The 11,788-nt window shown below is 57.9% G+C and overlaps 1 protein-coding gene across 4 annotated transcripts; it reads left to right on the top strand.

Moving 5' to 3' along the window:
* Position 1: 1 nt before the first annotated feature.
* SCNM1 (sodium channel modifier 1) lies at positions 2–6,740 on the top strand. 4 transcript variants are annotated; one of them, XR_006287388.1, is made up of 9 exons: positions 7–167; positions 1,373–1,443; positions 2,656–2,744; positions 3,105–3,202; positions 3,284–3,384; positions 4,278–4,465; positions 5,063–5,138; positions 5,255–5,381; positions 5,856–6,740. XR_006287388.1 is itself a non-coding variant. In XM_037883265.2 (8 exons), the coding sequence occupies exons 1-8, from the start codon at positions 117–119 to the stop codon at positions 5,948–5,950; spliced, it is 825 nt and encodes a 274-aa protein (XP_037739193.1). In that variant the 5' UTR covers positions 2–116; the 3' UTR covers positions 5,951–6,740. The 4 variants fall into 4 exon arrangements, 2 of the variants coding, with proteins under 2 accessions (XP_037739193.1, XP_037739194.1); XR_006287387.1 differs by having other exon boundaries at positions 5,851–6,740; XM_037883265.2 differs by lacking the exon at positions 5,063–5,138 and having other exon boundaries at positions 2–167; positions 5,851–6,740.
* The last annotated feature ends 5,048 nt before the right edge of the window (positions 6,741–11,788 follow it).

The raw sequence follows: 11,788 nt of genomic DNA, 5'->3' as shown, positions 1-11,788 counted from the left end.
GCGCGAAGCGCCAAGAGGCATGCTGGGAAGGGTAGGCCGGGAAGTGAACCAAACCGGAAGTGCTGGGTGGCCGCTGTTCCCATGGTTACCGCGGCCGGGGGTCGCGGAGCGCCGCCATGTCCTTCAAGCGGGAGGGGGATGACTCGGGCCAGCTGAACGTGCTGCAGGTGAGCGGCCGGGTCGGGCTGGGCAGCGGGGTCGGACACCCCGGCTCCGCAGAGCTGTCCTGGGCCGGGCGCGTCAGGTGCCCAGAGCGACCCCGCCCCGGCTCCGCCTTAGTCTCCCCAGAGCCCCCCCCGGCTCCTCCTCAGTCCCTCCACAGCCCCCCCGGCTCCGCCTCAGTCCCCCCAGAGCCCCCCACCCCTCCGGCTCCGCCTCAATCCCCCAGAGCCCCCCACATCCCCGGCTCCCCGCAGCCCCAGAGTAACCCCCCCCCGGCTCCTCCTCAGTCCCCCCACAGCCCCGGGGTAAACCCCCCCGGCTCCTCAGTCCCCCCACAGCCCCCCCCGGCTCCGCCTCAGTCCCCCCAGAGCCCCCCACCCCCCCCGGCTCCCCACAGCCCCAGAGTGACCCCCCCCGGCTCCTCCTCAGTCCCCCCAGAGCCCCCCGGTTCCCCACAGCCCCAGAGCAATCCCGCCCGACTCTCCCTAGCCCCCCATCCCCAGAGTGACCCCCCAACTCCTCCGTCCCCCCACAACCCCCTGGCTCCCCACATCCCCAAAGCGATCCCTCCAGCTCCCGTCAATTCCCCGCTACCCTGAGCTCCCCCCATTCCAAGAGGGACCCCCTTGGCTCCCCCTCAATCCCTCCCCAGAGTGACCCCCCCCCAATCCTCCCAGCTCCCGCGACCGCTCCCCAGCTCTTCCCATCCCTAGAGCAATCCCCTGAACTCCCCACCCCCTGGTTCCCCCCAGCCCTCCCACTGCCCTCCAGACCCAGAGGAGTCCCCAAGCTTCCCTCTCAACCCCCGAGTCACCCCAATGCTCCCCCCCACCACTCTCCCATCCCCAGGGTGATCCCCTAACACCCCTTGGCCCTCTCCAACCACCCCAAAACCTCTCGGCCTCTGGCTCCTCTCCCGCCTCCCCCATCCCTGCTGCTCTGGGCTCTATTCACAGCATTGCCACTGGCCTACTGGATTACCTTGGGCAAGTCACTGCCCTGCTCCGTGCCTCAGTTTCCCCATCTGTAAAATGGTGATAATGCTACCAGTCTCCTTTGTAAAGCGCTCTGAGACCCACGGATGAAAAGCACTAGATAAGAGCTAGAGATTGTTATTCTTATTGATCTGTGGCCACACTGATGCCAGTTGCTCTGCTGCCTACACCAGAGAGATTGATTCCTCAGTAACGTGGCCTGGTCGTTTATTCAGAAAAGAAGAGTTGCAGATCTGCTGGCAAACTACATCCCGGAGGACGAGGCGCTGTTGCTAAGGAACGGCAGGTGCGTTAGATCCATTCAGCAGCAAGCAATATGGTTCTGAGAAGACCGTATGCCATAAGGATCGGGTCAAATAAAATCCAACCTCAGCCTAAAGCCCACATTGAACCATGATCCTTTGAATCGGTTCAATTCATTAATTAGTGTATTTATTTATTCTGGGGACTGAAGCTACAAAATTGACAGTGTGGCCTAATGCACAGAGTACTGGAGTTGGAATCAGGACACCTGGGTTCTCTTCCCTGATCTGCTACAGCCTGCTAGGTGCCCTTGGGCAAATCCCTTCATCGCTCTGTGACTCAGTTTTCCGATCTGTAAAATGGGGATAAGAATACTGCTCTTCCTTTACCAAGCTCTATTCATGAAAAGCACTAGATAAGACCTAGCTAAGGGTTGTTATTTGTTATTAAATTCAGATCTGGATTTCCAAGGCCCCAGCATTCAGGAATGTTTTGCTCAGGCCCATTATAAAAATAGGGACAATCTGTAAAAGTTAGACCCAGATCTGGATTTCAAACACCACCAAAATCCGGGGTGCTGGGATCTGGGCTGTATATTGAGGCTGATCTGGGTTTTTTTAGTTTTCATTTTGGCTTTGCAGTTCCCACTTCTCTTCAGATGTAAAAGAGCCACACGTCCCCCAGAGAGCCTCTGGCTAATATTACACACTCAGACGGTTGGCTTGGCATTCAGACTTTTGGAAGTCTGTCAGAGAATGAGCACGGTCCAGTGGCCACGGAGCCAGGAATTTTGGGTTCAGTTCTTGACTCTCCTTGGTTGTCACTTACGTTGTCCTGACCTGTTTCCTCAACTGTAAACTGGGGATAACAAAACAGAGGGTGTGTGGTCCAGCATCCAGAGCATTGGAAAGGGAGTCAGGACACCTGGGTTCTCTTCCCAGCTCTGTCACTGACTTATTGGGCAAATCACTCAGTTTCCCCATGGGTGAGATGGGGATAGTAACACTTAACCTGGCTGCCTGTGCTTTGAGAACCTCGGCCAGTTACATTTGTTGAGGTCCCACTGCGCTGGGTGAATCTGAGAATCATGGTAATTTATTCTAGTGGATGTAACTAGTGTCTCTTCCAGCTCAGTGTTACCTACTGCACTGTGTCTCTTAACGCTGATAAGAAGGGCTGGGGGCCATCTGTCCTAATAGGTGTGCGTGACGGGGGATGCTCCCGGCTTGATGTGACTGTTTTTCCTCTCTCTCAGATACGCCTGCACAGTGTGTTTCCACCGTCCAGTCTTTGACACGCTTGACATGCTGACGGTCCATAGGGCCGGCAAGAAACACGTAGCTAGTAAGTCAGCCCTAAGGGCTCAGTTGCTCAGGGAGCTGCAGACCCTGGGTAGTGGGGATGGTGCAGGAGGAAGGAAGAGTCCAGCTTCACTCCCAAAGCTCAGGGGCAGTCGGTGGTGCTGGTAGGTAGAAGACAGATTGAGATGACCCAGCAAGGTTTGGACCTTTATAGTGCTTGGATTGCTCAAAGCCATCCATCCATCCCCCTGAGACACAGCAGGAGGGGGCAGTCCGTGCCACCCCAAACCGACAGTCACTTGGGCAGCCCTTTGGCAGTGTAACCCCGGCTGGGTGGCAGGTACTGCCTGGCGAGAGTCTCGCGCCTGGATTACCTGTGTCTGTGTCTCTCTCTGTGTCCCAGGCCTGCAGACGTTCTACGGAAAGAAGCGGTCACATGAGAATGAGGTGCAGAAGCGGCGGCAGCAGGAGTTCCTGCGGGCAGAGGAGGCGGGCACGCAGGTTGGCACGTGCGCCCTATGGGAACCCTTCCCACGACCTTTACCCGGCTGGCTGTCCTGAGCATGTCTGTGTTTTCCTTAGGATCTTGCGTGCCCTGCACCCTTGCTGGCTCAGACCAGGAAGATTGCCCAGAACGCTCTGCTGAAAGCCTCTCCCTATAACAGCTGCTGCCGAAGGAACAGGTAATACCTAACCGTTCCCTGCCAGCTCGGGTTGAGGGTTCGCCATGGCATCGGGGGCTGGTACGAGAGCCTGGCACAACCTTGGCAAGGTCTTTGCTGCTGGGTAGTGCCACCATCTGCTGGACATCTGCCCACAGCAGGTTTTTCTGCTCTATTCCTCTCTAAGGGCCATTCGCCCAGGGGGTGTCAGTTAGCATAGCTCTGTGGATGTCCATGGCACGGTGCTGACTTACACCAGCTGGGGATCTGGCCCTGAATCCTTAAGTTGGTCGTTTTCCTGGTAGGCCAGGCTCCAAGTGTAGTGGGAATGATTTCAGAGCGGGGGATTGCAAGTCTCTTCCATGCCTGCTTTATATTTCAGAAGTGGAACGCGTATCATGTAAAGGCAGCAGCTTTGAGAAGAGAGTGTGGTCTAATGGTCAGAGCAGGGGACCTGCGTTCTGTTCCCAGCCTTAGGTGGTTAGGGCTGAGGAATAAGAAAGATGATGCGTGGGTTCTCTTCCCAGCTCTGGAAAGGGAGTGAGGCCTGGTGGTTAGAGCAGGGGGATTGGAAGTCAGGACTCCTGGGTTCTGTTCCCAGATCTGGGAGGGGAGCGGGTCTGGTGGTTAGAACGGGGAACTGGGGATCAGGACTCCTGGGTTCTGTGTCCAGCTGTGCCACTGACTTGGTCATGTCCCCTCCGTGCCCCAGTTTCCCCATCTGTAACACCGGGATAATATTTATTTTCCTTATGTGGGGAGTTGTGCGGGTTACTCCCTGTCCAGAAATCACTTTGGGGTCCTCTGACGGATGGGGCTCTAGACATCAAGATACCATCCCTGGTTGTCACTGTGGCTGTGCACATTGGGCAGCTGGTCAACACTAGTCTCAGGGGACCTGCTGTCTGTTTTAGGTCCGATGGCAGCAGCTCAAGCATTAGTTCTTCTGGGAGGGAGCCTGCTGCCCCCGCTGCCTTCGGCAGTGCCGTTGGGAAGCAGCCGGCAGAGCCGGGAAGCTCCGTGGCGAGAGGTGAAGAGGGATGTGCTGCTGCGGACGCCCCCCACTCCATGCGGCTTCCTGGACACGCCAGCCTTCGAGCAGGTACGAGGCTGACAGGCTCCAGGGTCTTGCCCCTTCCACTGAGGCGCCTGGGGACAGTTAAATCAAACATTCACCTGTCTCACTGTAGTGGCTCATGTGTTTCTGCAATCCTCGGGAAATTCCACTGCTGTTGTCTGCCTGGTAGAGTGTGGGGCAGGGCTGGGAGTCAGGACTTCTGGGTTCTATCTCAAGCTTTGGGAGGGGAGTAGGGTCTAGTGAGCGGTGGGGTGGGGCTGGAATTCCACACTCCTGGGTTCTCTTACTCTCCCCACCATTGATTTGCTATGTTGCGTTGGGGCAAATCCCCAAGCTTTGGTTTCCCTTGGGGGGTGCATTCGTCATTGTCACTCAGGGTTGTGAGCGGCACTACAGATCACTGTTTCAGAGTAGCAGCCGTGTTAGTCTGTATTCGCAAAAAGAAAAGGAGTACTTGTGGCACCTTAGAGACTAACCAATTTATTTGAGCATAAGCTTTCGTGAGCTACAGCTCACTTCATCGGATGCGTCTGATGAAGTGAGCTGTAGCTCACGAAAGCTTATGCTCAAATAAATTGGTTAGTCTCTAAGGTGCCACAAGTACTCCTTTTCTTTTTACAGATCACTGTAGAAATGCAAAGTGCCATTACCCCTGTCATATGAGCTCCCTGATCTCAGCCTCCCATGAGGGAACTAAGTACGTCCACAGAGGTGATGAGCTCTCTGCAGAGGTGCCGGGCGGTGGGCAGCGATGTTCCATCCCGACCTTCCAAGGCCTCACGGCCTCATCGCGTCCCTTTCTTCTCATTCTAGATTTGCAGAAGGAACCTGCTGCGAGGATCAAGAGAAGCAGCAAAGGAAAATCCTCCTTGTCTCCCCAGCCTGAAGCCATCAGCCCTGAGAAGCGCCAAGCCCTGGAGCACTATCTCCTGCTCAGGAGGTGAGCTGGCTTCTGCCTGTTCCCCACAGAGCAGCAGGGTGCATCGGCAGGGGTCCGATCTCTGGGGCTGAGTGGTAGGAGCTCATCTCAACACTCAGCAAAGGGAAAAGCCCCCAAAGTCCTATCCAGCCCATTGCTGGGGGCCAGCCCGGGGGTATAACCTACCATCTGTCCTCCATGGCTCTGCCCATCTAGTTCTTGGACTCTCATGCATGCAGTCCCGCACAGCGCTTCTCGCCCATTCCATCTCCAAATGCTATATAAAGGGATGGCTCCACAGGTGAAGGGAAACTGATGCACAGGGAGTGGGATGGAGAGACTGGCACTGACAGAACTGGGTATAGGACCTAGGAGTCCTGTGCCATGTCAGCAGAGAAACCATCTCCTTAACACCATCCTTCAGTCTTCTTCAGTTGGCATCCACCTGTCCTAGTGTTTGTAACTCTCTGACTGTCTGTCCTTCCCTCAGCTCAGGCTGGATCCAGGACACTTCCGGCAAGTGGGTGAAAGACGAGAACGTGGAGTTTGACTCTGACGAGGACGAGCCACCGTCCCTGCCTCCATCCTGACTTCTCAGCCTCTCCAACAAGTGGGATACCCCCAGGAACCGGGCCCGGTACTGAGCAACGCTGACCGATCTCTTGGGATGGGGCTGGCAGCGGGGGCAGGAACGGCCTGTCTGCGTCTTCTCATGGCTTTGACTTGGGATATAAATCACCAGGGAAGAAGGATGTTTCCAAACAATTCCTAGAAACCCCCATCACCGCTTCATTGTATCCACAGACACTGCCGGGGTCACTCACGGTGGGAGCTGTCATGTTGCCACTGCCACAGGTTCCCAGCACGAGGTCTGCTCTGTCTCTGGGGGATGAGCACAAGGGTGAGACGCAGCTCTCGGCGGGACACGGGAAAATGGGGAGTGCCGGAGGAAGTCAGTGCTTCGGGCTCATCTAGCATCTTTCAACCCAGGATCTTAAAGCTTCTCCCAGAGGGAGGAAAGTATCATGCCCCTTTCATGTGGGGAAACTGAGGCACCGACTGGCAGCAAGGAGTAGAACTCAGGAGTCCTGACTCCCACTTATGTTCTGATCACTTTTATTAGGTGTATTACGGTAGCACTTTGGCATCCCAGCTGCTGATCAGGACCCCATTGTGCTGGGCGCTGCACGGATACAGAACAAAGAGACACTCCCTGCCCCCCAGAGCTCACGGGACAATGCTCTCTCCTAACAGGCAATTCTCTGGCCTTTTTTCCCCCGGTGGTTTAAGTTTGTTTTTAAAAAGTCGATCTTCAGATCGAATTGGCTTCTCCCTGTGCTGCGGGGGTGGCTTGGTACATTAAAAAGCAGTACAGACGTCTTCTGTTCTCCTACTTCCTGGGGCCTATTCTGCAGCAGCCCACTGGTGAGGTGGCACCTTCCTATTTGCATTACATTTGACGCTTCATTTCAAATATACGTATGTTAGCGACCACACACAGTAACAAGGAAAAGGGTGATGGTCCCTGTGAGGCATTCCAGGGCCTGAGCACATGCTCAATTGTAAATATGGGAGCAGTCCCATTTGAAATCAGGGCTTACAGTTAAGCACAGGCTTAAGTGCTTTGCTGGATCAGAGGGCTAAAATTATTGGTATTTATTAGATGTATTATGGTAACACCCTAAAGCCTCGGTCATGGACCAGGACCCTGTTGTGCTAGGCGCTGTATGTTATGTATTGAGTGTATTACTGTAATGCTCAGGCACCCTAGCCATGAACCAGGAACCAATGGCGCTAGGTGTTGGAAGTTATCTATTACATGTACTATGGTAGTGCTCAGAAGCCCTAGCCATGTACGAGATACCCATATTACGTGTATTACGGTAGCATCTTAAAGCCTTGATCATGGACCAGGACCCTCTTGTGCTAGGTGCTGTATGTTATGCATTAGGTGTATTACGGTACTGCTCAGGAGCCCTTGCCATGAACCAGGACCCCATATTAGATGTATTACGCTCGCGCTCAGGCATCCTAGCCATGAACCAGGACCCCATGGCATTAGGTGTTGTACATTATATAGTAGGTGTATTACAGTAGCGCTCAGGAGCCCATATAAGGTGTATTACGGTAGCACTCCAGCCCCCCGCCCCCCCAGCTATGGGCTAGGACCCCGTGGTGCTAGGCACTGCACAAACACACACCAGACCAATGTCCCTGCCCCCCAGAGCTCCCAGTCTCCCAGTTGTTTTTTCCCTGTAGCGCTTGTGGGTCCTTAGACCCAGTGATAGAAACGCAGAGGCTGGATCATCTTCCTTCCTAGTCCGCGGTCAGACTAGTGTAACTCCCACTGATCAGGCATCATGCCTGATTTGCACCAGGAGAGTGAGAAGCGAGCAACTCTTGGTTCCCACTGACCCAGCTGAGCTTTCCAGGTTTAGTCAGCCCTCGATTTGCGCCCTGGCCCGTTCCTATCCCCATTCCCCGCCTCCCTGACCCAGTATCCTCCCTGCTCAGGCCACAGCAAGGCCTTGAGGTTGGCCCCTCCAGATGTCCTGGCTCCCGGTCAGTTTTCTAGCTGCCATGCATGCTGGCAGACCTCAGAGCCTTGTGGGCCTTCAACGTTCGAATCCTGAACGTTCCCAGCTACTGTGCTTGCACTGAGTTTCCAGCGTTTGTTAATACAGCTTGAACTCTGCCAGGCATGAGCACAGGGGGTCTAACTGGCCAGCCGCCTTTCTGCTGGGGGCCCAGAACTTGCAGGTGGAGGGTCAGCTCAGGTCGTGAAAGCGACCTCAGCAAGGGTGGGAGCCCAGGGCCTCGACCCACGTGCTGAGCTGCTTGCGAAAGCGACTGGGTTGCATCTCCTGTTCAGTTCAACAAGGATGGAGGCTGCATGTGAGGCCCTTTCACCAGCCCCTCAAGCACCCCTAGTTGGTTCACGTCCTGCTTCGAGGAGCTAAGGAGGACGGCAGCTGAGGGAAGGGGGTGCGGATTGGCACCAGGTGTGGTGCCTCTGGATCGGCACCGCAGGGCCCTGGCTTGGAAAAAGGATTGTGAAGCTACTGGCCCTGGTGTTCTTCCATGCAGCCCTCGGAGCCTCCCAGAGGGCGCCGTAAGCTTAGTTATTGGGAGGCACAACGGCAGCCTGGAGGCCTGCCGGCTCCCCCCTTCACTTCTAATCCTCGTGAGGTCTGGTGGAGCAGGCCTGGGCCACAGGACAGCCGGGCTCTCTTCCTGACTCTGCTACTGATATGCTCCATGACCATGGGCGAGTCCCTTACCCTCCCTGTGCCTCAGTTTCCCTGTGTGTGTCTGCTCTATTCAGACTTTGAGCTCTTTAAGGTAGGGGCTGTCTCTCACACTGGGTCTGCAGTGCCTGGTGCGAGGGGCCCCTATCTAGCTACCACTGTCGGACAGTGATAAATCTAAATACTGGGGTAAAGTTTCCTCCCTGGCAGCGTCCGCTCCACCGCATGTGTGGCTTCTGCGTTGCTACCCCTGGGCTCTCTGCCTCCAGCACAGTGAGCGGACTGGCTGGATCCTCCTCCTGATCAGCAGGCCCCAAGTTTGGAGCAGCTGATCTGAGCTCCAAAGGGCCCTGCTGAGAACGAATGGGCCACATGCACCCACCCAGAATACAGGCAGAGCAGGGGCTGCCCTGGGGAGTGATCAGCTCCCCTTAACCCATGGCCAAGGTCACGGAGGGGAATCCGCACACCCTGTGGCCCTTGGCTTTGGGGGTGGAATAGGCACAGAGGAGAACCTCATGCTGTGAACCTCAGCTGCGAGGCCGAAGGGGCTGTGGCCCCTGAGCCCCTTGGGAGGGGAGGGGGATGCTTGGCATGATGCCAGAGCTGCGGTGGGGGGTGCTGCCTCTCGTCTGCCTGCAGGCAGTTCAGGAGCAGCTCTGCCCCTGCAGGCACCGTGTGGGCACTGCTCTGCCAGGTTTCCCGGGTTCAGGTTGTGAACAAGGCCCTGGGAGCCTGGGCTGAGCCAGGCCAGTCTGGCCTCTAGGTCAGGCTCCTGCCTATAAATAGGCAGCGGGTGTTGGGTGGCCGTGCCCGCTGGGTCCCTGCGGGGGGAGGCTGTGCTCCCGGGCTGAATCGCGCCGAAGGACTCTGGCAGCAAAGCGCTGCAGGGGAGGATCACGGGGCCGGGTGCTGGTGCCAACGGGGCGTGAAAGGGGCCCAGGCTGCAGGGAGAGGGGCCGGCCCTGGGTGCGGCCAGAGCTGGAGTTCCCTCAGGAGCATGGGGCCTGCTGGGCTCAGTGGAGCTGACTGCAGGCAGGGGGGAGTCACCGCCCAGAGGGAGCAGGCGGGCACTGTCCCGGCTATGGGAGTGGGCGCTCCCCGCGCGAGGCTGGCCTGATCTGGCTCATGCCACGTGAGACGCTCCCCCACCAGCCGCGTACACCCTGCTCAGCGTCCCGCAGGACAGCTGAGCCGCCTGCTTTAATAGGTTGTTTCCAGCTGCTAGACGTGTAAATTTTAGGGCTTATAAACCTTTCCGGCTTGGGGGGAGGGGTAGTGCGACACACTTGACTGATGGCAGCCAAGGGGCCACCTGGAGGGGAAGGGAGCATTGTGGGAAGGATCGCAGGAGCCTTCATCCAGCTGAGGAAGAGGAGAAGGCGGTGTGTGGTGGGGTGCCATTGGTGGAGATAGGGTCCAACCCCAATTACTGGGTATGGGGGACAGTGCTGGCTGGGAAACCCTTGGCCTCCTTCCTCTCCTTGAGGGTGACGTCCGCGCTGGGCCGTAACCCGATCACCCTCGCTCCGTTTCACGGGCTGATCCCAGGGGTATAAATACACTAGGGCAGGGGGCACTTGGCTGCGGCGCTGCCTGCCTGCGGCCATTCCCCCAGTGGCAGCTCCGGGAGCCTATCGTGCCAGAGCTTAGCTGCTGAGTCCCCGGCAGGCGCCAGCCCGGGTCCATGCAGCGGTGGGGTCAGTGGGGAGGGTGGCGCCATGGGGCAGTGCCATTTTGCAGCTGTGCCAGCCCTGGATGCTGCAGGCTCCTGTCCCTGCCCCCGTGCTGGGTGCCCAGGGCCGTTGGAGACAGCCGGAGTTCACGAAGTCCCCCCACTTCTGCCTCCAGTATCCACCGGATCGTGGGCTTAAGCCGATGCTGATGGTGTCTCGCCTCCTCTCTGCTGTGACGCAGCGGCCCCTGCTCCACCTACCCCCACTTATCCAGCCCCAGGGGCCAGCTACATCAGGGTCAGTGCTCCAGAGGGCCGGGTGGGGCTGGATCCCCTCGACAGGCGGGGCCCTCTCCCACGGTTGGCCCCCAGCGGCCCACGGGACACTTTGCTCTCAGAGTACCTGCCTCTGCGCATCTCAATGCAAGTTATAGAGGCAGAGCAGAATCAGCGGCCCCATACTACAGAGGGGGAAAATGAGGCACAGAGGGGCCTTGCCCCAGGGTCACACAAGGAGTCAGTGGCAAAGCGGGGAATAGCACCCAGGCTTCCTGACTCCTCCCCCACCTCCGCACTTACCGCTGGACCATGCTGCCTCCCCTTTATAAAGCTCTTTTGAGCCTCCACCCTGATTTGCCCCTTACATGGGGCAGGACTCCTTGGACCCACCAATGGAACCCAGGTGTCCTGTGCTGAAACTATACCCCATCCTCCCATTGGGGCTCTGCAGCAGGCAGGTGTGGCCACCCCCCGGAAAGGGGTCGGGAGCCAGCCCAGCTCCATGGCCCCCTGCCGTGCTGCCCCCTGGTGGTGCTGGCCGGGAATTGCCTGTAGTCACCTGTGCAGGGACCCAAGCCGAGTGACTGGAGCCCTGCCAGCTGCCCAGCCCCAGCCCCTCCCCTCCCCTCGCCTCCCACCCATCCCTATCACTCATCCCTGCTCCTCGCAGCCTGGGGCCGCAGCCCTTTGATGCTGAGTAAGACGCACAAGTGGGAGCCATGCCGCTTGTTTACAAGGCTGGCAGCCCCAGGCCGGGCAGGGCTTAGCACGGTCCCGAACGCGCTTGCTGACTAATGCCACCTGCCCCCATCAGCCCGTGGGCGTGACGGCTGCGGGGACAGGGAGGGAGCCAACACGCCACCTTACCATATAAGCCCATCAGTCGGCGCCCGGCTTGGGGGCCTTCCCCTCTGCCAGCCCGGGCACGGGAGGCCAGCCACATCGGTCCTCCCCACGATGGCCCCTCTGTGGAGCTTGAATCCGAACTCCTTTGCCCCAGGGGTGTCTGTTCCCAGGGATCCCCAGGTCTGGAGTCAGAGTGACAATGGCTGTGTAGGGCCATGCCCATCCCCCCATCACGGCGAGGGAAGCCCCTGTTGGGCAACAGGGAGGGGGCCGTAAGGAGCTAGGCTGGCTGGGAAACCTGGACCTGAGGGGCACCACCAGCTCAGGGGTGATCAGGAGTGAGGCTGCAGGGCTAAGTGCCCATGGGGGACCCCCCTCCA

Source organism: Chelonia mydas, chromosome 24 (genome assembly GCF_015237465.2).
Source record: "Chelonia mydas isolate rCheMyd1 chromosome 24, rCheMyd1.pri.v2, whole genome shotgun sequence".
In the NCBI taxonomy this organism is placed as follows: domain Eukaryota; kingdom Metazoa; phylum Chordata; order Testudines; family Cheloniidae; genus Chelonia; species Chelonia mydas.
This window is presented reverse-complemented; position numbering and strand designations above follow the sequence as displayed.